A 20894-nucleotide genomic window follows, 5' to 3' on the forward strand; every position below is an offset into this window, starting at 1 on the left:
GGCACCCACGCTCACCCCCCAGGCTGGTCGCAGCGCCAAAGCCAGGGCGCTCGGTCTGGACCCCCCGTCCCCCACCCCCGCTTTGTGTCTCTTCCTGTGGGCTGTGAGTTTAGTGGGGAGACATAACGCTAACTTTTAAAGCTGAGCAGGCTGCTTGCTGGCGAAATGACGCTGCTTATGTGCCTTGGTGAGCCTCAGTTTCCACACAGGGCTGAGGGGCCACTGCAGGGGTTGCTGGGAGAATGACCTGCGAGTGAGACGCAGCACCTGCCAATGCGTGGGTGCTCAGGAGCATTGGTTCCCATTTCCAGTTGAGACGTGCAAACAGCTAGAAACCCTTGAAGAATTCTCACTCCTTGAACAAATAAGCCTTATCCCTCCGAAAACAAAGCAGCATGTGTAGCGACCCGAATTAAATGTTTTATTGGCCAATTAACTGTAGTGGTTAAACACTTGCCTGTGGCCGCCAGTCCAGCAAGCAGGGACTAAGACAGGGAGGAAGAAAGGGGTATTCTAATTCCTAAGCTCAGAAAGCTAAGCGTGGGGACGCACGGAGGGTGGAATGGTGGGAAGAGGGCCCTTTGGATGCACTCAGACCTTCGCCCAAGATGGGGAGACTCAAGCTTTGCTTTTCTCCAAGAAAAGACTCAAAGTCGTGTGTGTATGTGATGGGGTCTCAGGCGCAGGCGACCCAGGGCCCCGGGGCATAGTCTGTGATGTGGCCTGTGTTCTGGGGTGCCCCTTGTGCTAGGAGGACACCAGGCCAGGGCAGCGCTGTGTGCCCATCTGACGTGGCTGAAGGCCAGGCTGGGTGGGCGGACCTGAGAATGACCCTGCTTGGCAAGGGCGTGGGCTCCAGTGGTCGAGGCTGGGCTACTCCATCCCGGTCTCTGCAGACGGATTAGGCAGGGACAAGAGCCTCCCTAAGTTCCTCACTCCTCTGGTGGTCGATGTCTTCCATCTCCCGTAGTTTCTGCAGAGGGCATCGGGGAGAGCTGGGTATTGGGAAGACCTCCAGGAGACAACAGAGATGGGGGCTGGAGCTGGACTCCCCAGGCCTCAGCCGCAGCTGACCCTTCATTTCTACGCGAATCGCATACTCCACATCGTGGTGACTGCATCCCCTCCCACTGGCCTGTTGCTTCTCCTACCTGGGAGATTTCAGCAAGGATGATCCCTCGGTACTGCCTGCCCTGTCCCAGGGCCTCCATGTCAGCCAGGAACTCTTTCCTCTCCTGAATTTCCTTGACCACTGGACAGGGAGAAGGGTCGTCATCATTGTATAGGGCAATGGGGGCTGCCAGGCTCCTGGGAGGGGTGGTGGGGGCTAGGGTGGCCTCTTGGGGAGAGGAAGTACCTCTGTCTAGCCAGGTGGCCCCTCCCCACACCCACACCCCTCCCCAGTGTAACTGGCCCATCAGTGACTCACATTCTTCAAAGCGGTCCAGCTCAGGGGCTGGGGCCTTTGGTTGCTTTATAGGAAGGGGCTTTCTTTTCCGTTCCCCTCTGTCCTTCCCCATGGCAAAGATATTTTGGAGTCTTCGCTTCTCCTCCTCCAGATCTCCTGTAAGGCCCAGAAAAGGCCTTGGGCACCCACTTCATGGTCAGTGTTCCCAATCACGCGAGCTTGCTCCAAGGTGCTGGGGTAACATGGGGCGGGCCTCTGCTATCCCGGCACCTTCTACCCAGGGTGCTCCGGGGCCTGTCACATCAAGACAGGCAGGAAAAGGGGTTGAAAGCACCAAGAGACCTTTGTGAAAAGCCAGCCACTCACTGCTGTGGTGCAGAGCAAGGCTAAGGAACCTCAGTGGCGGCCACGTAGCAGCCTGTGGGGTGTGGGAGGGTCTGGGCCAACAGTTAGGTCAGGTGCCAAGGAGGAAGTGAATGAGTGGCTCCCTGACGTCGGCCGGGGTGCAGGCTCTGGATTCGAGGCACTGTGTAAGCTTAAGAAAGCAGCGGACATGAGATCGGACAGTCGGCCGTTCACCAGAGATTGGTAGACTCCAGGTAATGGTTAAAGAGCATTCTGGGAAAAACATTTTTGCTTTTGTTTAAGATTTCATCCATTTATTTTAATTTTTTAAAAGATTTTATTTATTTATTTTTAGAGAGAGGGAATGCGAGGGAGAAAGAGAGGGAGAGAAACATCTATGTGTGGTTGCCTCTCGCGCCCCGCACTGGGGACCCGGCCCACAACCCAGGCGTGTGCCCCAAGAGGGAACTAACTGCGACCCCTTGGTTCGAAGGCTGGTGCTCAATCCACTGAGCCACACCAGCCAGGGCGCGTTCTGGGAAAATTTTGGAAAAGGACAGCCTAACTGGTTTCCCTGCAACGTGCCAGGGCGCAAGAGCACTGGCATAAACAGCAGGACAATCTGATTAGATACGTGCTCACTTGCCCTGTGGGCCGGCCACCCCCTTCCTGCACCCCCAACCTTCCTGCACCCCAACCCCTCATGAAGGGACATAGAAGAGGGGCGCTGGTCAAAGCCCTCTAACTTACGGGTGGCTCGAGGCTTGAACTGCTCCCGGCTATAGGCCCCGTTGGCCTGGCACAGGCTGGCAGGCCGGAGGTGGGACCGGGCCACCAGGATGGGAGGCAGGTAGATGGCCGAGTCCGGCTGCTTGGGAGGCAGGACCCTCTGGCTGGATGTTGGGCTGCAGTGGAGGGGCAGCATGTCTCCTCCTGGGAAAGGGAGCTTGGGGTAGAGGAATCCACTGGCTTTTTCTTTTTTTTTTCATTTTATAAATGCCTGCCTGTTACAACCAGGCTAACAGTACAGAAGAGTCTTCCCTTCCAACCGCCCTCTACAATGAGCAATGGTAGCAATTTGGTGGTCTTGGTTCTTTCTTTTTGATGCATATATGAACACGGTCAAAGATACATGCACTTCTGTAAGGCTCGATTTTCGAACAGCGCGCCGTACTGTGTTCCATTCACTTAACAACTCACCCCGACCGTCTCCCCGACCACTCCATTTACACGTGGCTGATTTTCCACAGCCCTGTGCTGGTCCTCACAATGGCCACATTCGATCTTCAACTAGTCTCCTGGTTTCAGAAATTCAGGCTGTTTTCGTTAATTTCACTACTTCAAATGATGCTACAGTAAACGTTCCTGTACGTCAAGGCTTCCTACTGGTGCTTCTGTTTCTACAGGCGGGTTCCTGAAACCTGCTTGGTCCGCAGGTAAGGAGGGAAGGTTTGGGTGGTGACAGATTCCCTCCCCACTGCCTCGGCCCAGCACACCGGGGCACAGCGGTAAGGGGGACAAAGCCCTGCCTCCGTGCGCCTACACTGGGGCTGTGGAGGAGGATAAACACCCGTATATAGTATGTGAGGTGCTGGAGCACAGAGGTCCTCACCGCAGCGTTTGCAGTTTAAATCGGGGAGCCAGGGAAGCCCTCATGGAGAGGGTGACGTTTGAGAAAAGACCCAATAGTGGCGAGGGGGCCAGCATTGCAGATCCTTCAGGGAAGAGCATGTGAGGCCGAGGGAACAGCTAGAACAAAGGCCCTGAGGTGGGAATGTGCCTGGAGTGTTTGGGGTGCAGGGAAAGGAGTGAGCAAGGGGGGTGTAGTGGGAATAGAGGTCAGAGGTCACGGAAGACAAGAAAAGCACAGGGCGTTGTGGGCCTCTGGAGAGATACATGCTTACTTCGTGTGACAGTGGGAACCACCGGAGGGTTTCGAGCAGAGGAATGATGGGGTCCCCTTGGCTGCTGTTGAAAACACAGTTTGGGGCCAAGGGCAGAGGCGGTCAGAGTCAGGGTATGGTTTGAAGGTCAAGCAACGGGCTAGACCTTCATGGGGCGGATGGGGGTCTGGGAGGTGAGGAGTCACGACTGAGGTGCTGCCCTGAGGACCCAGGAAGATGCAGCTGCCGGTAATTCCCATTGACCTTCCCCTTCACACGTCCTCCACCTGGAGCCACGGCTTTGTGCATCTCCTGTTCCTAAAGAGATGCTGTGTCTCCAAGAATGTCCCTCCCGCTCCCTCCACTCCCTGTTGCTGCCCGTCCAGTGCCAATGTGGCCTCTTCCTTTGGCCCGTTCTCAGCAGATAATCACGGCTCAAGTGGTTCTGGGAGTTTAGGTGAAGGAGAGAAATGTGTGGCTTGTGACAGAATTTGAACTAAAGCTCAAAACAACGGTAGGATTTGGTTAACAGGAGATTCTAGAGGAAAGCAGACTCCACATAAATGCTTGGAAGCAATTTAAAAAAAAACTTCTAAGGGGAACAACACTACCAGGTGTTTTGGGGTGGCCTAACCACCATGCAGTTCGTCCTTCACTGAACACTGAGCGCCCAGGTGCTGGGGCCGTCGTGAACAGGACAGATGTAGGCTGTGGTCTCCTGGTGGTTACTCCTAGGGGCATTTCTAGGGTGGTCTCCGTGTAATCGCGCTTCAGGGGACACCGATTTACGAGCGCACTGCAGAATGTGGAGACTGCGTTGTAATTCAGATGTGTTACAACACTAGACTCTGGCAGCCTGAGCTGTCCTTGTCCACAGCGAGGACGGACATCTGGCCCCTGACCTGGCCTGGCCTGAGGGAGCCTCCCTCTGCCAGCCAGAGCTGAAGGGGCTCTGCCAACATGGGCGTCTCTGACTCTCCCCTCCCTATGCTTCTGTGGCTGATCAGATGCCCTCCTGGTAGGCACGTTCTTTCCTCAGAGAAGGCAATAGCTTTCGGTAGATTCCACTAAAACTGGGCAGGCTTGCTCCGGCACTCTCTCTCTTAAAGGCGACTTTACAGGTCTCTGCTCCGATCCACGAAATGCTGATCCAGTGAAATCTCAGAAAGTAAGGTTGCTTTCCCGATCGTTGCGCCCCTGCACTCCCGCTTCTTGTTTAAACGATACAGTGAGTGGTCAGAGGTGAGCTGTGGAAGAGCTTTGCCCAGACTTCCTGAGTTGGGATTCTGCCAGTGTTCTTGTCTCTGCCAGCTAAGCTATGAATGAATACAGCGACAGGACACACACCCTGTCCTCTCCTCTGAGAGCTCACACAGTGCATGTGTAACAGGAAGGGGCAGATTGCAGCCGGGACAGTGTTGAGACAATTCTGGCTGGAAAGGAAGTTTCAATTGCTCTGTGATTTCCTGGGAAGGTTGGCGAGGCAGGGGGCTTGTGGTTTCTCCAGCACCCATGGCGGGGGGTGGAGAATGGGAAACGACAAAGGCCCCGCGAGGTCAATTCCCCAGGGGCAAGATAAAAAATGCTACACTGTACGGTTTTGGCCTTTTAAAATGATGCCCTCTGCTCCTTAATATGGAGAAGCATTAAAAACATGGCCCAGAATCCCTCTGCCCAGGAAGCCTCGGTGGACCGACTCTTACTTTTCATGGTGTCCATGATGTGGCGCTGTTGGAATTCAGTCAGTTTGGACTCCTTCATCATCACTGCAAGATAGAGCACTCCAATGAGGCTGCCCCGACTGCAGGTCAAAGCCTTCACCTCACCCCACTGCAACTTAAAATCATGTCACCTCCGACCTCCATTCTGCACCCAAGTCCCCCCTCTCTTCCTCCCCTGCTTCATTATTTCTCTATGGCGCTCCTCGCTATCTAAGTTCTATGGATTTCACTCACTTATTGTTTGTTACCCTCCTACTAGAACACTAGCTCCATGAAAGAAAAACAATTCTGCTCTTTTTTCCCCTCTTTTTTATGCTGCACCACAAGGTCTAAAGCACATAGTGGGCTTTAAATTTTTTTTTTCATTGAGCGAATGAATGAAAGAACAAGTATTCATTAAGCATGTGTCAGACCCCGGAGCTGCCATCGGAAGCCAAAGCAGGAACAGTCCTGCCTGCCCTGGTGGAATTCACAGGCTGGGAGGGTGGGTAAGTCCTGATCCAATGGAATACACCGGATAGCTGATTGCAGGTTATGCGCAGTCCGATGAAGAACAAGGTAGTATTTGGTGGTGTGAAGGTACAAAACAGTTGGCTCCACGGTGGTGGTGGGTGGGGAGGAGATGGGCTCCCTGCGCGGGAATGCAAAATGTGATCTAAGGGTGCACAGGAGTTTTCTACTCTAAAACCCTTAGTTCTTTGATTTTGGGCCACTTGCAAGTTGTAGGACCCGAACCTTCCTGAACCCAAGGCTTCTCATCTGTAAAATGAAAATAGCAATGGCTAAGCCACAGGTCATGTGGGGGCGACCTAAGTTTCAGGGGTAACTGTTACCACCGCTCTTCCCCTGTCCTTAAAGCGCACTGACCTCGAAGGAGCTCGCAGGTCTCAGGGGTGTAAGTGGCCTGTTTGGGGCAGCGCCAGAACCCCGTTCCTTTGGTCACTGCCTCCACCCTCTCCGGGGAAGCCATGGGAGCGCCCTGCGAAGGGAAAAAACGCAATGACACATCCCGTCTCCCAGGTCCAATCTCTACTCCCACACCAGGCCCCTAACACCACCAAAGTCTGGGAGCGACGCCGCCCGTCACTATTGCGACAGTGCCCGATCCTTCCACCCCGAACAGATGTACAGGCAGATACACTCACGGACGGAGACCTCATCTTGACCCGGTGCCTGTGGCAAGGAAGGCCCTAGGAAGGGGACCTTAAGATAGCCGTGGTCACGACAGTGACCGTTGGGTGTTCCGCCCAAATTGAAACCTCACCCTAAAGTAAGACCCCGGCTGGGTGGGTCCCCCCAAAGACAGCGGCAGCTGGTCTCGGTAGACCGTAACTCAGATTCTGCGGCCGCATCGCGCTGGACCTGGTAACTAGACGCTCTGGCTACCATGGTAACGAGCGCAAGCTTCTCCGCGCATGCGCACACTCACCGCATGTCCAGCCCCCTGGAAGTGATTGCCTCGGGGTCACGGCGCAGGCGTAGAGTAGGGGAGGCGCTGCGAGAGGTGGAGGCTGTTCGCGGGTCTCCGCGCGGCTCTGGGGCGCGGAGCCGGGTAGCTGCAGCGCGGACGTCATGTCAGACAACGAGGACAAGTGAGTGTGGACGAATTGGCCTTTGCGGATCCTCGGAAGAGGCGGGTGAAGCAGGAGCCTTGGTCGAAGGAGGCTGAGTACCCAGGCGTCTAGGGGCCTGGGGCTGCCGAGGGGGCCCTCAGAGCTGGATCAGGCAAGGGCGGGGGTCCAGAGCCAGGGCGTGGGCACAGCAGGGCTCAGGCTGGAGGGTACAGAGAGGGTCAGTGGAAAAGGTGTCTCCCAGCAAACGTCCCCTGAGCCGGGCGCTGCGTCTCGTTTTGGGAATATTGAGGTGTGTTAGGCATAGTCCCACGTACTCCCTTTCCAGAAGACGGACAGGCCCATAAACAGGTTAAGACAATATCGTGTGAGATTAGGCAGTAGAAGCATGTAGTACAGCAGGTCCTCGGATAAGGTCATTTTGTTCCAGTGTTGATGAGATGCTGTAGGAACTTAACTCCGGTTTATATCCGTTAGCCTGCGGTAAAATGGCTTTCATCATGCCCTGTTTTGCTTAAAGTCGCAGAACCTATCTACAGTGTTAAGTGAGGGCTTACTGTGCAGAAGTGCTCCTGAGGAGGGTCTAGTGAGACTTTGAGGGGAGAACGGTCTGGAAGGGTGGCGGTCATCTGGGGAGAGAAGGTAGTGGCTTGCACTAGGGAGATAGTCGTAGAGGGAGTGAGAAATGGTGTTGAGTTCAGGATTTATTTTGAAGCTAGGGCCAAAATGATTTTCATATGAGGGCCCAAGGAGAGGTCTGTTCTGAAGGTAAAAATAGGGGCATGGTCAGCATAGCGGTCAAAACTAGGAAACAGGTGAGATCATCGGGGGAGTCTCAGTGAGGAGAGGAGATGGCCAGGTGTTGGGGTGTCCCCACCGGAGTGCTTGGCAAAGCTTACTGAGAAGGAGCAGCCAGGGAGGGGGGAAAGGACGGGAGAGTGAGGTGTCCCAGTAGCCAAGTGAGGGGAGTATGTCCAGGAGAGGGAGTGGTCTGGTTTGCCAACTGATAGATCAAGCTAAATGAGAACAAGAACAGTCCGTAGGATTTATTTATTTATTTTTAAGATTTTTTTAAATTTACTTTTAGAGAGAAGGGAAGGGAGGGAGAAAGTGGGAGAGAAACATTGATCGGCTGCCTCCAGTGTGCCCCCAACTGGGCACCTGGCCCACAACCTAGAACTGGTGACCCCTTGGTTTGCAGGCCAGTGCTCAATCCCCTGAGCCACACCAACCAGGGCAGATTTAACTATTTTTAAATTAAATTTACTGCGGTCACTTTGGTTAATAGGACCATACGTTTCAGGTGTGCATTTCTATGATCCAGCGATCTGTGTATTGCACTGTGTGCCCACCCCAAGTCAAACCACCTTCCATCACAATGTATTAGGTCCCCCACCCCGGCCTGGGAAAACATTAACAAACGCGAAAGAAGGAGTGCTTTTGATGAAGCAACATTATGGCAGAATGGGAAGAGAAGAGTGGGAAACTGATGTCGGACAACTCTGCCATGAATTTTGCTCCCACGGGGAGCGTGGAAATGGGGCTCTGGAATGGAGAAGTTTTGTTTTTAAAGATCGGGCAGTAATGCCTGCGTATATGCTGATGGGAGTGGTCCCGTAGAGAGAGGAAAGGAACAGTGACGGTGAAGGAGTCCTAGCACACTTGGGGGCTGATGGGGGTACGTTGGAAGGAGCAAAGTGAAGCCCACGTTTGATTCACTCATTGAGTAGATATTTACCAAGCACACCCTAAGTGTCGACGGGACACCCCCTTGCCCTCTTCGATTCTAGTGAGCGATGCTCTAACTACCGGCCTCTTCTCGCACAGTTTTGATGGCGATGACTTCGATGACGTGGAGGAGGATGAAGGACTAGATGACTTGGAGAATGCCGAGGAGGTCAGTATTTAGCCTTGGGTTCCTCCCTCTGCTGCCCAGGCTGCCAAATGACCTGGCCAATGACAATTCCCAGAGTGCATCTGCCTCCTGTCTGTGGTCAGAGCCCCTGCCACAAGCACCCCCCGTGAGACAGGGCAGAGATCAGTTGTGGGGCGTGGAGAAGCCCTACAGGGTGGGCTTGCAGGCTTTTGTCCACTTGGGTCACAGCCCATGCCTTCTGGGACAGTCGGTTCACTGGTGGGTGAAATGTCCCCCTCATTCATTCAGCAAATGTGCTGAATGCGTATTATGTGCAAGGTGCTCTGTGGGGTGGGGCAAGGGGGAGAGTGACCTGGGATGAATCTGGAGATAAGGGTCCAGGTCAGGCAGATTTCACCGCCTGAATGCAGTGGGCAGCCACAAGTTTTGAGCTCCGGAGTGGCACGATCCAGTTTGCATTTTATTTTAATTTTAACTTTTAAAAAAGATACTTATTTTTTATTTATTTTTAGAGAGAGGGGATGGGAGGGAGAAAGAGAGGGAGAGAAACACTGACAGGCGAGAGAAACATCGATTGGTTGCCTCTTGTATGCCCCCATCTGGGGACCTGGCCCGCAACCCAGGCACGTGCCCTGACTGGGAACTGTACCACCAACCTTTCAGTTTGCAGGCCGGCGCTCAGTCCACCGAGCCACACCAGCCAGGGCCTAGTATGCATTTTAGAAAGAGCAGTCTCATCTCAGAGTGAAAGTGAATTGGAGAGGAACACAAGTAAAAGAGAGAGACCAGTGAGGGAGCTCTCATAGTCCCGCGGGGGAGAGACCTGTGGCCTGGACTTGGGCACCGCCCATGTCAGTGGTGAGGAAACAGAAAGCAGTGTTTTGGTGGATTGAACATGGGGAGGAGAACGTGGGCGATGGCAAGGACGACTCCTAGGTTTCTGGCTTGAGTAACTACGTGGATGGGTTACTCGCTTCATGAATAAAATAGGGCTCTCTGTCTTGTGCGGCTGATGGCGGAAGAAGTGCTTTGTGTCTCCCGCAGAGAGTGTACCCTTGATTTTCCAGGCTAGGAAGCTGAAGCCCCTCTCTCTGAATTTTCGGCGTGGCCCTCTCGGGCACCCATCTGCTATATCAGAAACCTCTTCCCCATCCTTCTGCTCCCCTTCCCTTCCTGTCCTGTCAGTTCTGCCTCGAACGTGGTTCAGCCCTGTCCCCTTTCCACATGCCTCGTGCTCAGCCTGGTTCAGATCTTTATTGCTTTTCGCCAGCCTTGCTGCGGAAATTGTGTTCCTGGTTTTCCTGCCTTCAGTCTCCCTGATTGCTGTTCTGCTGCTGGAGTCATCTCTCTTACCTGCCGACGTGATCGATTACTACCGGTCTTCCTGAAAATGGTCTCTTGGCTTCTGCCCTTGCCCCTACAGGGTATCCGGAGTGATCACTGCAAATGTTGAGTCAGATTGTGTCTCTCTTCTGCTCAGAACCTTCACCCCATGGTTTCCCATCTCATTCAGAGTAATCACTGTAAAGACGTACAAGGTTCTCCATGACCTGGCCGCTTGCTCAGCTCTGTGACCTCACCCTTTCTCTCTGTCCCTGTCATGCCGGGCAGATTCCTGCTGGGGTCTTTGTTCTTACTGTTCCCTCTGCCAGGAACGCTTTCCCCCAAGATACCCACATGCCCTGCTTCTCGCCTCCCTCTGGTCTTTGTCCAGGGCACCTGATGCGGCCTTTTGTGACCATCCCATTTAAAATTGCAGCATTCCCCCTCCTCCCGCACCACTGCCCTGGCACTTCCTGTCCGTGTTCTCTGTTCCTGTACTACACAGTTCACTTACCTCTTGTATTGTTTCTCTCTCTCATTGTAATATAAGCACCACAGGGGAAGACTTTTGTATCTTACTGCTCCGTCTCAAGCAGTTAGAACTCTACCTGATATGTAGTAAGCGCTCAATTAATATTTTTTGACTTAATTCTTTTTTTTGATTTTGAGAGTACAATTATTAAAGCTGGGGACAGTGAAACAAAGAAAGGGCTGAGGTGGAAAAAGCAACAGGAGAGAGCTGACGCGGCACTCTGCTTTGGCTCTCTAGAAATGTTACAGATAAGAAGCAAGCCGGGGTGGGGGGGGGCTTCTTTTAGCTCACCAAAAAGTCAGAGAAAAGGGGGCCTTGGAGACAGGTTCAGGGGACGAGCTGCCAATGCCCGTTGCTCCCCGGGTTGCAAGTCTCGTGGGGGCCCTTAGAGTTCAGGAGAGAAATTAAAGATGCACACCTGAGAGGGAAGAAGGTTGTAGGTGCGCTCCAGAGAGAGCTTGCCAGCTTAACTCTTCATTTATAGACTGTGGCCCTGGCTGGTGTGCCTCAGTGGATTGAGTGCTGGCCTGTGAACCAAAGGGTTGCCAGTTCGATTCCTGGTCAGGGCACATGCCTGAGTTGCGAGCCAGGTCCCCATTGGAGGGTGTGCAAGAGGCAACCATACACTGATGTTTCTCTCCCTCTCTTTCTCCCTCCCTTCTCCTCTCTCTAAAAATAAATAAATCCAAAAAAAAAAAAATTATTCTCCTGCCTACAACCATATGTGCACCTTTGCTCTATTTAGTTATCAAACCTCGTACGTTCTCTCCCCCCTCTGTCCTTCGGACATGCGATTCAACCTGCCCGGAGTGCCCTTTCCTTCCTCCTTGGCTTGGGGACTCCTGCTGATTCTTCCAGACTAGCTGAAGTCTCGTCTCTGGGCTGTCTTCCCGACCCGTGCACGACTTAGGTGTCCCCACCTTCTCCTTGGAAACTTTGTCACACACTCGCTCATCTTCAAAGCGCCTGCTGTCCTGTTTACTCTTGTCTCCGCCCAGACCGTGGATTCTCTGAGAGCAGAAACTCTTTGCTGTTCTCATGTCTGGCGTGTGCTGATGCTTAATAAGTAATTGTTAAACATATGAATATGTATATGAAAAAATTATCTGGCGTGTTTCTGCCTCCACCCTGCCTCTGTAGCCCTTTGACCCTGGGACTCAGTTGTCCTGTCTGAAGATGCGGTGCTTGTTCTCGCCTCCTGCTGAGGGTGATTTGTCGTCTGTGCCCAAGGACTTCTTCACACGGGCCGGCGTTCCCGGGCTGCCCGCCGCTGGGCCCTCTGCTTCTCTCCTGGACGAGGCAGCTGGCTTTGGAGTCTGGTCATGATTCTTTTCTTTTACTGGGCCTGATACTTGGGCCAAGTCAGCTGACTCCCCAGGCCTCTAAAGTGGCGCTGCAATCAATCCCTGCCTCATAAGTTTGCGTGAGGGTTAAATAAGGTGCCACTAGGGCATTTGCGAGGCCACTGGCACGCAGTAAGCAGTGGTGGTAGTGGTGGTTATGATCGTTGCCCCCCTCCCCTCCCCTTCCAATAACGCGCCCTGAGCTTTTCCCTCTTTCTGCCTTGGTGTCCAGGAGGGCCAGGAGAATGTGGAGATCCTGCCCTCAGGAGAGCGGCCGCAGGCCAACCAGAAGCGGATCACCACCCCATATATGACCAAGTACGAGCGAGCCCGAGTGCTGGGCACCCGCGCCCTGCAGATCGCGTGAGTGTGCCCCTCCCTGTCTCTTCCACCCGCCAGGCCACAGCGCTGTTTTCACAGGGTAAATGGGGGCTCTCTGCCTTCATGCCAGGCAGTGTGCTAGACCTTTGCCCTCAGGGAGCCCGTGATCCAATAGGGGAGATAGGGTGTGAACGCCTAAGAGGTCAAATAACAGCATGGCAGACGAGTTCGGTAAAAGTACAGAACTCGGTGATTGCCTCTCAGGTTAGTTAGCGAAGAAAAGAAACTGTGGATTTAGACAGCCCTAGACTGTCGTGGGTCATTTCTTTCCGGGGGCTGTGTCAACCCCCATCGGGCTGGTGGTTCTTGATGGGAGATCCACTGTGGCCAGCTCAGAGGACGGGAGAGCCCTCCACGTAGAGGCCGTGCTGGAGACGTGAAGACAGAACAGTGGTGCACTTCCGGGGTTTGAAATTGGCAAGCTTTCCTTTCTCTTTCACATTTGGAACCAGTTAAAGAATAACAAGATTCAGGAGATAGCCAATGGTTAGGCAGAGATCGGACTTTCTGGGGTGCTGCTCAGGCGTGCAGGCACCCAGAGGCTGTGTCTGCAGGGGCAGGCCTGCCTTCCGAGGTCATGGGCCTTGTGAGGGCGCCCTGTCTGCAGGCGGGTGGCTTTGAGAAAGCAGGGACTCTCAGATCAGCTAGGCCACAGATGCCGGCTTTCCCCCCAGGTTCCTGTGTCAGGTAGGTTACTCCTTCCTCCAGGGAGCAGTGAGTCGGGAGTTGGAGGGAGGGTGGGTGTGGTCCTGTCGCTGTCTCAGGAGGTCTCTGAGGGAAACGCAGGCCCGAGGTAAGGAGTCCTACCCAGAGTTCTCACAACTGGAAGTCGGGCTGCTTTGGGTGGGGCGTGGTGGGAAATGGACTGAAAGGAGGCTGCAGCCCGCTGGCGTGTGGAGTCGGGTGGGCGTGCTGACGCCAGATCCGTGTGCTCCCCTCCCTGGTTGTCAGTCGGCCTTGGACTTGATCTCCAGTGCTGTGTTTGGAGAGGACCACTGTGTCCTCCTTGGTAAAAGGTTCCACAGTTGGGCAGCGCTGTTCCGCGCTGGTTCTGCAGCAGGGGACCTCTTGCCGGCCTGGTGGCCTTCCTTGCTGGTCTGGGAGAAATTAGAGCCGCGTTCCATGGGATGATTTTGGTATCTCTGGGGTCCGGGTCCTCCAGGCTTGCACCATCAATTCTGGGAGCTACTAGCTACATGCGTCCATTTAAATTTAAATTAAGTAAAAAGTTCAGTTGTTCGGTCTCATTAACCATGTTTCACGTACTCAGTGGTCACCTGTGGCTGGGGCTCTTCCATAATGAGTAGTTCAGATCAGAGGACATTTTCATTGTTGCAAAGTATTTTATTGGTGCTCTAGTGCTCTTCTCTGCTAAAAATGACCCGGCAAAAAGAGTAATGCATAAATTCTTTTTCAAACAAGTCAACCGATAGTACACAAGGTAGAGTCTTCCACCATTGAGTAGGTGCTGTGCTCGCTCCTGTTGGGGACGTGAAGGTAATGAGATGCAGTCTCCCTGCCCTCCAGGTGCTTACCGCCTCGCGGGGAGATGGACCCCTTCACAGATCCCTGACCCCAAGGCAGGCGGCTGAGGTGCTGTCTGAGAGGTGCAAAAAGGGGAGAAGGGAGTAATTGCAGGGGTGACGGGAAAGCCTCATGAGGTTAGAGTGCAGATGGTCAGGGAAAGGGAGGTGGTTTTAATGGTACCCTGGGGACCACAAACAGCCAGAGAGAGGTCCAGGGGAGGCAGGCGAGTGGCTTGTGGTGGGGAATGACAAGTGGCTTGGGGCACAAGACTGGAAAAGCTGTCACTGGCGCTTTGAGTGACAAGTTCAGAAGGTGGAGGTGCATTTGGCGGGCACTGTGCAACACTTACAAAGTGTGGAGGCGGACATTCGGAACACTGCGGAGGCCCGGCAGCCCGCGTTCCTCTGGGAGCAAGGCATGGCCCCTCTTGGCTGGGTCTGCAGTGGCAGTGGCCCTTCCGATGAAGGAGTAGCACGCTGCCTGGCAGTTCCTTGCCTGCTGTGAGCAGCAGACAGCCAGGGCTGTCCTGTCCCTCGCTAACCCCTCGCACTAGGCACCCTGCATCTAGGTGCCCAATAAACAGGTCTTGGGTAGTTTTTGGTGGTCTCCCTCCTTTCACTAGCACCACCTAGTGGCTAATGTGTGCCACAGTCGCCTCCTGAGGTGGGCAGGCAGATTACAGAAGGGCACACTCTCACACGGAAGGGCACACTCTCACCCTTGGCACCTTGCACACACACAGTAGGGCTGGCTGGTTGAATGGATGCTCTCGATTATTCATGTTTTGAAAGAGAAGGCTGTGCAGACCAGGAAAGGCATTTTGCCACATTCTTTAAACCTTTAATACTTATTGAGAGAGGATATAGGGAAAGTCAAATGCTTGCTTTCTGCCCTGGAGAAATTTTTAGGCTTTTGGGAGTAATACTGAGATCTGTCCTGAAAAAATCCAACCACTGTTAATATAATGAGAACAGTTTGCATGGCATCGATGTAACCTGGCACCCAGGAGAGTGGACGGGAATGCTCATGCGTGAACAATGACAGCTTCACTGTACTGGTCAGTGGGGGCAGTAGATGCTGTTGAGTGAGCATGTGGACTGTGTGGCCGTCACATTCAAAATGACTGAACGAGTTGAGCAACAAATCTGCATCAGGTTTTGCATTAGACTTGAACATTCCTCTGCAGATACTATTTGGATGATTCAGAAGGCCACAGCTATGGGCAGCTGGTGATTGGCGGCTTCATCACGACAACACGCCCATTCATGCATCACGTCTTGTACAGAGTTTTTTGGTGAAACACCAAGTCACCCAGGTGACTCAGTCCCCCTACATCCCAGATTTGGCATCCTGTGACTTCTGGCTTTTTCCAAAACTGAAATCACCTTTAAAAAGGAAGAGATTTCAGACCATTGATGAGATTCAGGAAAACACAATGGGGCAGCTGATGGCGATTGGGAGAACTGTGTGAGGTCCCAAGGTGCCTGCTTTGAAGGGGCTGAGGCATCATTGTCCTGTGTGCAATGTTTCTTGTATCTTCTTCAATAAATGTCAATTTTTCATAGTACATGGCTGGATACCTTCTGGACAGACCTCATAAATCAAAGTATTTAGTAATAAAATTAGTGACTTATTTGGCATAAACGGGTGGCTCTCAGACTGGCCGATTACCAGGGAGCTTTGTAGGTGCAGGTTCTCAGGCTCCTTCACTAGACAGTCTGTTCAGAGGGTCTGGAAAAAAGACCTGGGATCTCGGGTTTTTAGCGTACGTTCCTAGTAATGCTGACCATCAGGTTTGGGACCCTTTAGTGCAAACCTGAGCTGGAGTCATCAAGGGTGGCTTCCTAGAGGAGGTGGGCCGAGACCTGGCATCCCACCTGTTTGTGTTCGGACCTCTGCCGTGGGTCAGGCACCGTGCTAGGGCACGTCCTGGCCCACCAGGTGCTCGTCATGGTCTAAAGTGGACAACTCTGAACACGCAGTTAGAGCACAGGGAGGCGGGGCCGAGGGAGCATGTGTGAGTGAGCCAGCCACTGCCGGTCCAGCAAAGGGTCCCCAGGGTGGAGACATTTGTGTCTCCCCCAGGCCTGTAGGGAGAGGAAGAGCTTGAAAGAGGACACAGAAAGGTAACAACAGTGTCTGTCTAGGAAACCTTAGGAGTTTGGTGTGGTGGGAACATGGGGCGAATTCAGGCAAGCAGCATGAGGGAGGTGCTAGAGAGGTGAGCAGTGGCTGGGCTGGGTTCTGCTTACTGGCCGTGGGCATCAAGGAAGGGCGGTAAGCAGGTGAGCACCTGGTGCGGCCCGCCAGTATGGAGACTGGAAGCGCGGCCCCGAGGCAAGGCCAGGGGTGGGTGGGATAGAGCCCTCTGGAGGGAGCCTTTGCACACAGCCGTGTCTTGTGCTGGAACAGGCTGCCACTGGGGTCGGGAGTCTGCCTAGGCCCTGGGAAGGTCCCTGGTAGGGGAGCTGACACAATGGATGTCATGTGGCCTTGTGATTAAAGCTTAGTCTTGTCCCATTCCCAGTGCCTTTTTTAGGTGTGTGGGTCCTCAGCTTATAAATGGGAGGTGCTACAGCACAGTAGGTCGGAGCACACAGGATTCAAATCTTGGCTCTGCCACTTACTGGCTGTGTGACCTTGGGCAAGTTACTGGCCTCTCTGTGCCTCCGTTTCCTCATATGTAAAACAGAAGCAGCACTAGCACTCACCTCAGATAAAGTAATCTATGTTAGAACTGAGAGCCACATGTGATGCTTAGTGAGGCTTTGCTTGTTAGCCAGTAGTGTCCGGGCCTCACTGTAGGCAGGGCGGGGCTTTTTGTCCTTGTGTTCAAACTACGGTGCTGAGACTCAGGGAGAGATTCCACGTCTTTGGAGGCAAAATTTAAACCTGGTCTTCTGGCTCCTATTCACGTACCCTCACTGTCAGGGCCCCTGAGCCACTGCCCGCCCTCTCCCACCCTCCCACCGCCACACCTGCCTGCCTAGAAGGTGACCTTTCTAGGTGAGGACCAGGGTGCCCATCCTATTTGTGAAGTGAGCCCCAGCTCCAGCCCTGACTTCCTGCTGGGCCTTTCTGGCTGTGTTTGCAGCCTCCCCAACACCTGTCCCTATTCCCACAGGATGTGCGCCCCAGTGATGGTGGAGCTGGAGGGGGAGACAGACCCCTTGCTCATCGCCATGAAAGAGCTCAAGTAAGTCACCAGATCATGCTTTGCTGCTCCAGAGCTGTGGAAGGCACCCTCTAGGTTCTCTGTTGCCCACCCTGACCCCCACTTCCCTGGCTGGGGAAGTGGTGCTTGTTCTTGGGGACCCTTAGCTCGTTCAGAAATCCACCCAGCAGGAGGGAGCAGAGGGCTGGCGAAGGGGAGGGCACTGATGAGACATAGGCCTCTCCTGGTTGTCAAAACCTGCTCTTCCCGCTGCCTGCCGTCTGACCTTCACTCTTCCTCCTCGTCCCTTCAGCCGTGGATGGCAGGGCTCTCCCAGACCCACTGTCCCACACTCAGGGATGTGGGGACTTCCTTTTTATTATAACTCCTCTCCTACAAAGTATACTTGGCCCCGGCAGGATGCTCCTAAGGCTTCTCTTTCCATGCATCCTGCACAGTCTGCCCCTCTTTCTGGAGAGTGGGCGTCTCCAGCCCTCATGTGCTTGTGCCTTCTCCCCTGCCACAGGGCCCGGAAGATCCCCATCATCATCCGGCGCTACCTGCCAGACGGCAGCTACGAAGACTGGGGGGTGGACGAACTCATCATCACCGACTGAGCTGGAATCACCTTCCCGGCTGTGCCTCGTCCCCAGCTTCTGTTCTCACTTTCTCTGTACATGTAAATAATAAACCACTGAACCTTCCCACCCCCGTGCCTCCAGCCGTCTGCCAGGCCCACCCGCCCACCCGATTCTGCTCCACTCTGCAGGCTGCACCCATCCCAGTGGCCCCGTGACTGTCAGCTCTTTCAGAGGCACCAGGGCCCTTGCCCCCTGTGGGTACCCCGAGTCCCTCCCTCCATCTCCCCGTTCACCAGAGCAAAGGCTGTTGCAGGGAGACACCTCAGCTGCCTTCCCCACAGACAGATCAGCCTTTGTGCCCAGGGAGCTGGTTTCCATGGAAACCCCCAATTTCCTTTCCAGTGGGGACTGGCTGCAGGGGCTTCTCCCTTCTCAGGAGTATCAGGGAGCAGGTCTCATCAAGCCACCCATTGTTTCCTGAGGACCTGCCTCCAGCCCCTTATCATGGGCTCGGATCCCCTTTCAGGAGCAGCCGCCCAGCAGGAAGCTGGGGACTCTGGTGATCTCCGCCCTCCCCAAGCAGAGCCCTGCTGGGCGAGTCAGCTGGAGCAGGGACACGCGCACCTGCTCGCAGGACCTGCCTCATCGCCGCTTCTCAGGCCACTGCCCACACACTGTTCCCCAAGGCCCACCTCTGGTCTGCCCCACCCACACACCCTTTCCTTCCCAGCCTCTGGATGGAATTTGTCCCTTCCGTTCTGTGTGGGGTCTATGACCCTCTGAGGCCTTGACTGGGTGGGTACTGGGGTGACAGTGGGCAGGGACGCAGGGCTCCTGGGTCTGAGGCATGGCCTTAAATCAGGAGTGGGGCTCCTCATCCTCTGTCCTAAGTTCTGATGGGTCCTGCTTTCTTCCCCCTGCTTACCCAGCCTGCACCAAGACCAGTCACGTTGGTTCCTCCCTCTGGGGAGGGGTGGGGCTGCAGGGAGAGGGTTTATATCAACCCCAACAGAAACAGGAGGGAAACTTGGCTCCCTGAATATTCCAGCCTTACCTCTGCCCTACTGCCGGCTGCCCTTGCAGGGAGGGGAGGAGCCAGGCTAGCCTGACCTCTGTGAGAGGCAAGGCCCCCAGGGTGGGTGCGCACTGAACAGGGTGGGTGCGCACTAGAAAGGGTCGGGGTCGTGAGCAGCCCCAGGAGGGGTATTTGCTGCCTTGGAGAAGGGTTAATTCGGGGAGCAGTGGACTTCGCACCCCGTTCCACCCTCCTCCAAGCCTGTGGAATCCTTTAATCAAGTTGGGTGCTGAAATTTCAGCTCTGAAATGCCGCCTTTGTGCTGGCATCCAGGCGGCCGCCCCAGAGTACGGGGTCACTTTCTTGGCCCCATTTCTCTAAATGGTCTCTTTGTTCCTGCTGGGCTGCTCGGTATCAGATGTGATTAAGGGAGATGAGGTTTGGGCAGGGGGGAGAGGGGGCTGGGGCAGGGGTGGGGGTTAACCCTTAGGGGATAGGGGATGGGAAGATGGACAAGGGGGTGTTTTTCCTCCCACCTCCTTTCCATCCTGCTCCTTTTTTAGGGAGGTAGTCCCTTGTACTCAGCTGGCCAGGCCTGGGCACAGTCTGCGGTCCTCTCCAGGAACACCTGTCCCCTTCACTCTTTGCACGTGGTCACCACCTGACTGAAGCCCCAGCACATCTGGAGCCTTGGGCCTAAGGGATGAGCACAAGCCAGGTCTTCCTACTTCTCCACGGTCACTTGTCCTCTGTGGGGCCATTTCCCCTCTTCCCGTGTCCCCGGTGACTTCCCAGTCAGTCTGTGATGTGCAGAGGCCTGGGAGAGCAGGGGCGGGGAGCAGACTGGAAAGGGCTAGCACCCTGTTTTTCAGCAGAGGTAGAAGGGCGGGTGGTAAAGTTCCGAGCACGTTAGGTTAGTGCTGAGGGACCCAGAACACAGCTCTAGAACGGGCTGCTGCGTGTTTGAAAACACCGCAGTCTAAAGACGACCTCCAGGAGCTCGCATCGGGGCTCTAAGAGCACTGCCAGCTGCACCACGTCTGTTTTCCAACTGAGGCTGCTCTGGAGGGTCAGGTACAACCACCTCGCTGTTGCGGGCATCAGGCAGTCTGTGCTGGGCGGGCTGTGTGCCTCGCGGGGTACAGTCAGATTCAGAGCAGCTCGCCGGCCTTCCCTTGAGAGTGTAGGTAGCAGAGCTGAGGATGGGGAAGGGTTTAGTGGTGTACACAGGGCCTGCTTCTCTGCGTTTCAGCCTTTTTTACTGGTGACTTCAATGGGGATAGTCAGGTCTGCAGGTAATAAGCTCAGTAGGAGCGCCAAGAAGTTGTATTTGGGGGTCCAAAAGGTGTAATGTAGGTGGGAAATGGGCAATTTCAACAAGATGAAATCTGTTAAAGATCGGTATAGAATCCTGCATTTATCTACAACAAAACAAGACACCGGAGGCTATGTGCCTGGGGTGATCTGACTGGGCAGTGGATAGCGTCAGTCAAAGTGAAAGGGTCTGCAGCCACCACTGAGCTCCGTGGAGCCAGCGGTTTGGGTGGGGCGCCCGGAGAGCTCACATGACGACACTTCCGGCTAGACCTTGGTGCTCGCCCTCCGCCGGTCCCCAGGTCCAGACCAGGAGGAGGGAGTTGGTAAGGGAGCTGAGGCTGCTGGTCTGGAGCAGTGGGGAAAGCATCACTGCAGAGTAAAAGTGGAAGTAGGGCCCGCAGAGCGGAAGGATGGAGCCACAGCACCAGCACTCCTTAGCAGGAACCTCCCAAAGAGTCGGTCTCCCTGGATGGAGATCGGATCCACTCCCTCCTGGGCTCAAGCGACATAAAGCTCTAGGCCTGGGAGCACTCAGTATGTGGCAGTCATTCCTGTTGTTACCGTTAGCTGGGTATAAGAAAGCCTTCCCGCCATCAGAGCCACCCATCAGTGGAGCCTGGTGGTGAAGACAGCGCCCCTGTTCCTCGGGCAGCGTGGCTCCTGGCCCCCAAGCATGTTCATCTGAGGAAGGAGCTCTTAGGGAGTCAGCCCTGAAGGGTTAAGTTGCACACCCCGCTACCCTGGGCTTACTCTCAGACCTGGGCAACTGCTGGGAAGATCTGCAAATCCCCGAATGGCCCGGTGTGCGTGAGTGTGCATGCACATTGAGGGGGTGGAAGGTGGAGGGGCGCAGAGAGAGAAGGCCCGGCAACACATCCTAAAGGACCGGGCCGGCTGGCCAGACTGCAAGAAGTCAG

At 54.6% G+C, this 20894-nt stretch overlaps 2 protein-coding genes across 3 annotated transcripts; one reads left to right on the plus strand and one right to left on the minus strand.

Annotated features, from left to right (window-relative positions):
• Positions 1 to 408: 408 nt before the first annotated feature.
• Positions 409 to 6740, minus strand: C3H22orf23 (chromosome 3 C22orf23 homolog). 2 transcript variants are annotated; one of them, XM_024579422.3, is made up of 7 exons: positions 6622 to 6740; positions 6225 to 6336; positions 5340 to 5402; positions 2504 to 2686; positions 1430 to 1564; positions 1152 to 1252; positions 409 to 973 (listed from the first exon to the last, which is right to left on the minus strand). In XM_024579422.3, exons 2-7 carry the CDS (start codon positions 6325 to 6327, stop codon positions 902 to 904), a joined length of 657 nt encoding a protein of 218 aa, XP_024435190.2. In that variant the 5' UTR covers positions 6328 to 6336; positions 6622 to 6740; the 3' UTR covers positions 409 to 901. The 2 variants fall into 2 exon arrangements, with proteins under 2 accessions (XP_024435190.2, XP_045043173.2); XM_045187238.2 differs by having other exon boundaries at positions 409 to 1012.
• A 66-nt stretch (positions 6741 to 6806) lies between these two features.
• POLR2F (RNA polymerase II, I and III subunit F) lies at positions 6807 to 17771 on the plus strand. The gene is made up of 5 exons (XM_024579161.3): positions 6807 to 6949; positions 8756 to 8825; positions 12235 to 12365; positions 17035 to 17106; positions 17591 to 17771. The coding sequence occupies exons 1-5, from the start codon at positions 6930 to 6932 to the stop codon at positions 17679 to 17681; spliced, it is 384 nt and encodes a 127-aa protein (XP_024434929.1). The 5' UTR covers positions 6807 to 6929; the 3' UTR covers positions 17682 to 17771.
• Positions 17772 to 20894: the final 3123 nt, after the last annotated feature.

Source organism: Desmodus rotundus, chromosome 3 (genome assembly GCF_022682495.2).
Source record: "Desmodus rotundus isolate HL8 chromosome 3, HLdesRot8A.1, whole genome shotgun sequence".
Taxonomy (NCBI): Eukaryota; Metazoa; Chordata; class Mammalia; order Chiroptera; family Phyllostomidae; genus Desmodus; species Desmodus rotundus.

Excerpts from the sequence above, each read along its gene's own strand:
- C3H22orf23 (XM_045187238.2), bottom strand. The coding sequence starts at position 6,327 with ATGGCTTCCCCGGAGAGGGTGGAGGCAGTGACCAAAGGAACGGGGTTC. Across the intron at positions 1,253-1,429 it reads GCTGGACCGCTTTGAAGAAT|TGGTCAAGGAAATTCAGGAG; the intron begins GTGAGTCACTGA and ends CTCCCTGTCCAG. Across the intron at positions 1,013-1,151 it reads TCCTTGCTGAAATCTCCCAG|GTCTTCCCAATACCCAGCTC; the intron begins GTAGGAGAAGCA and ends TGTCTCCTGGAG.
- POLR2F (XM_024579161.3), top strand. The coding sequence starts at position 6,930 with ATGTCAGACAACGAGGACAA. Across the intron at positions 12,366-17,034 it reads ACCCGCGCCCTGCAGATCGC|GATGTGCGCCCCAGTGATGG; the intron begins GTGAGTGTGCCC and ends CTATTCCCACAG. Across the intron at positions 17,107-17,590 it reads ATCGCCATGAAAGAGCTCAA|GGCCCGGAAGATCCCCATCA; the intron begins GTAAGTCACCAG and ends CCCCTGCCACAG.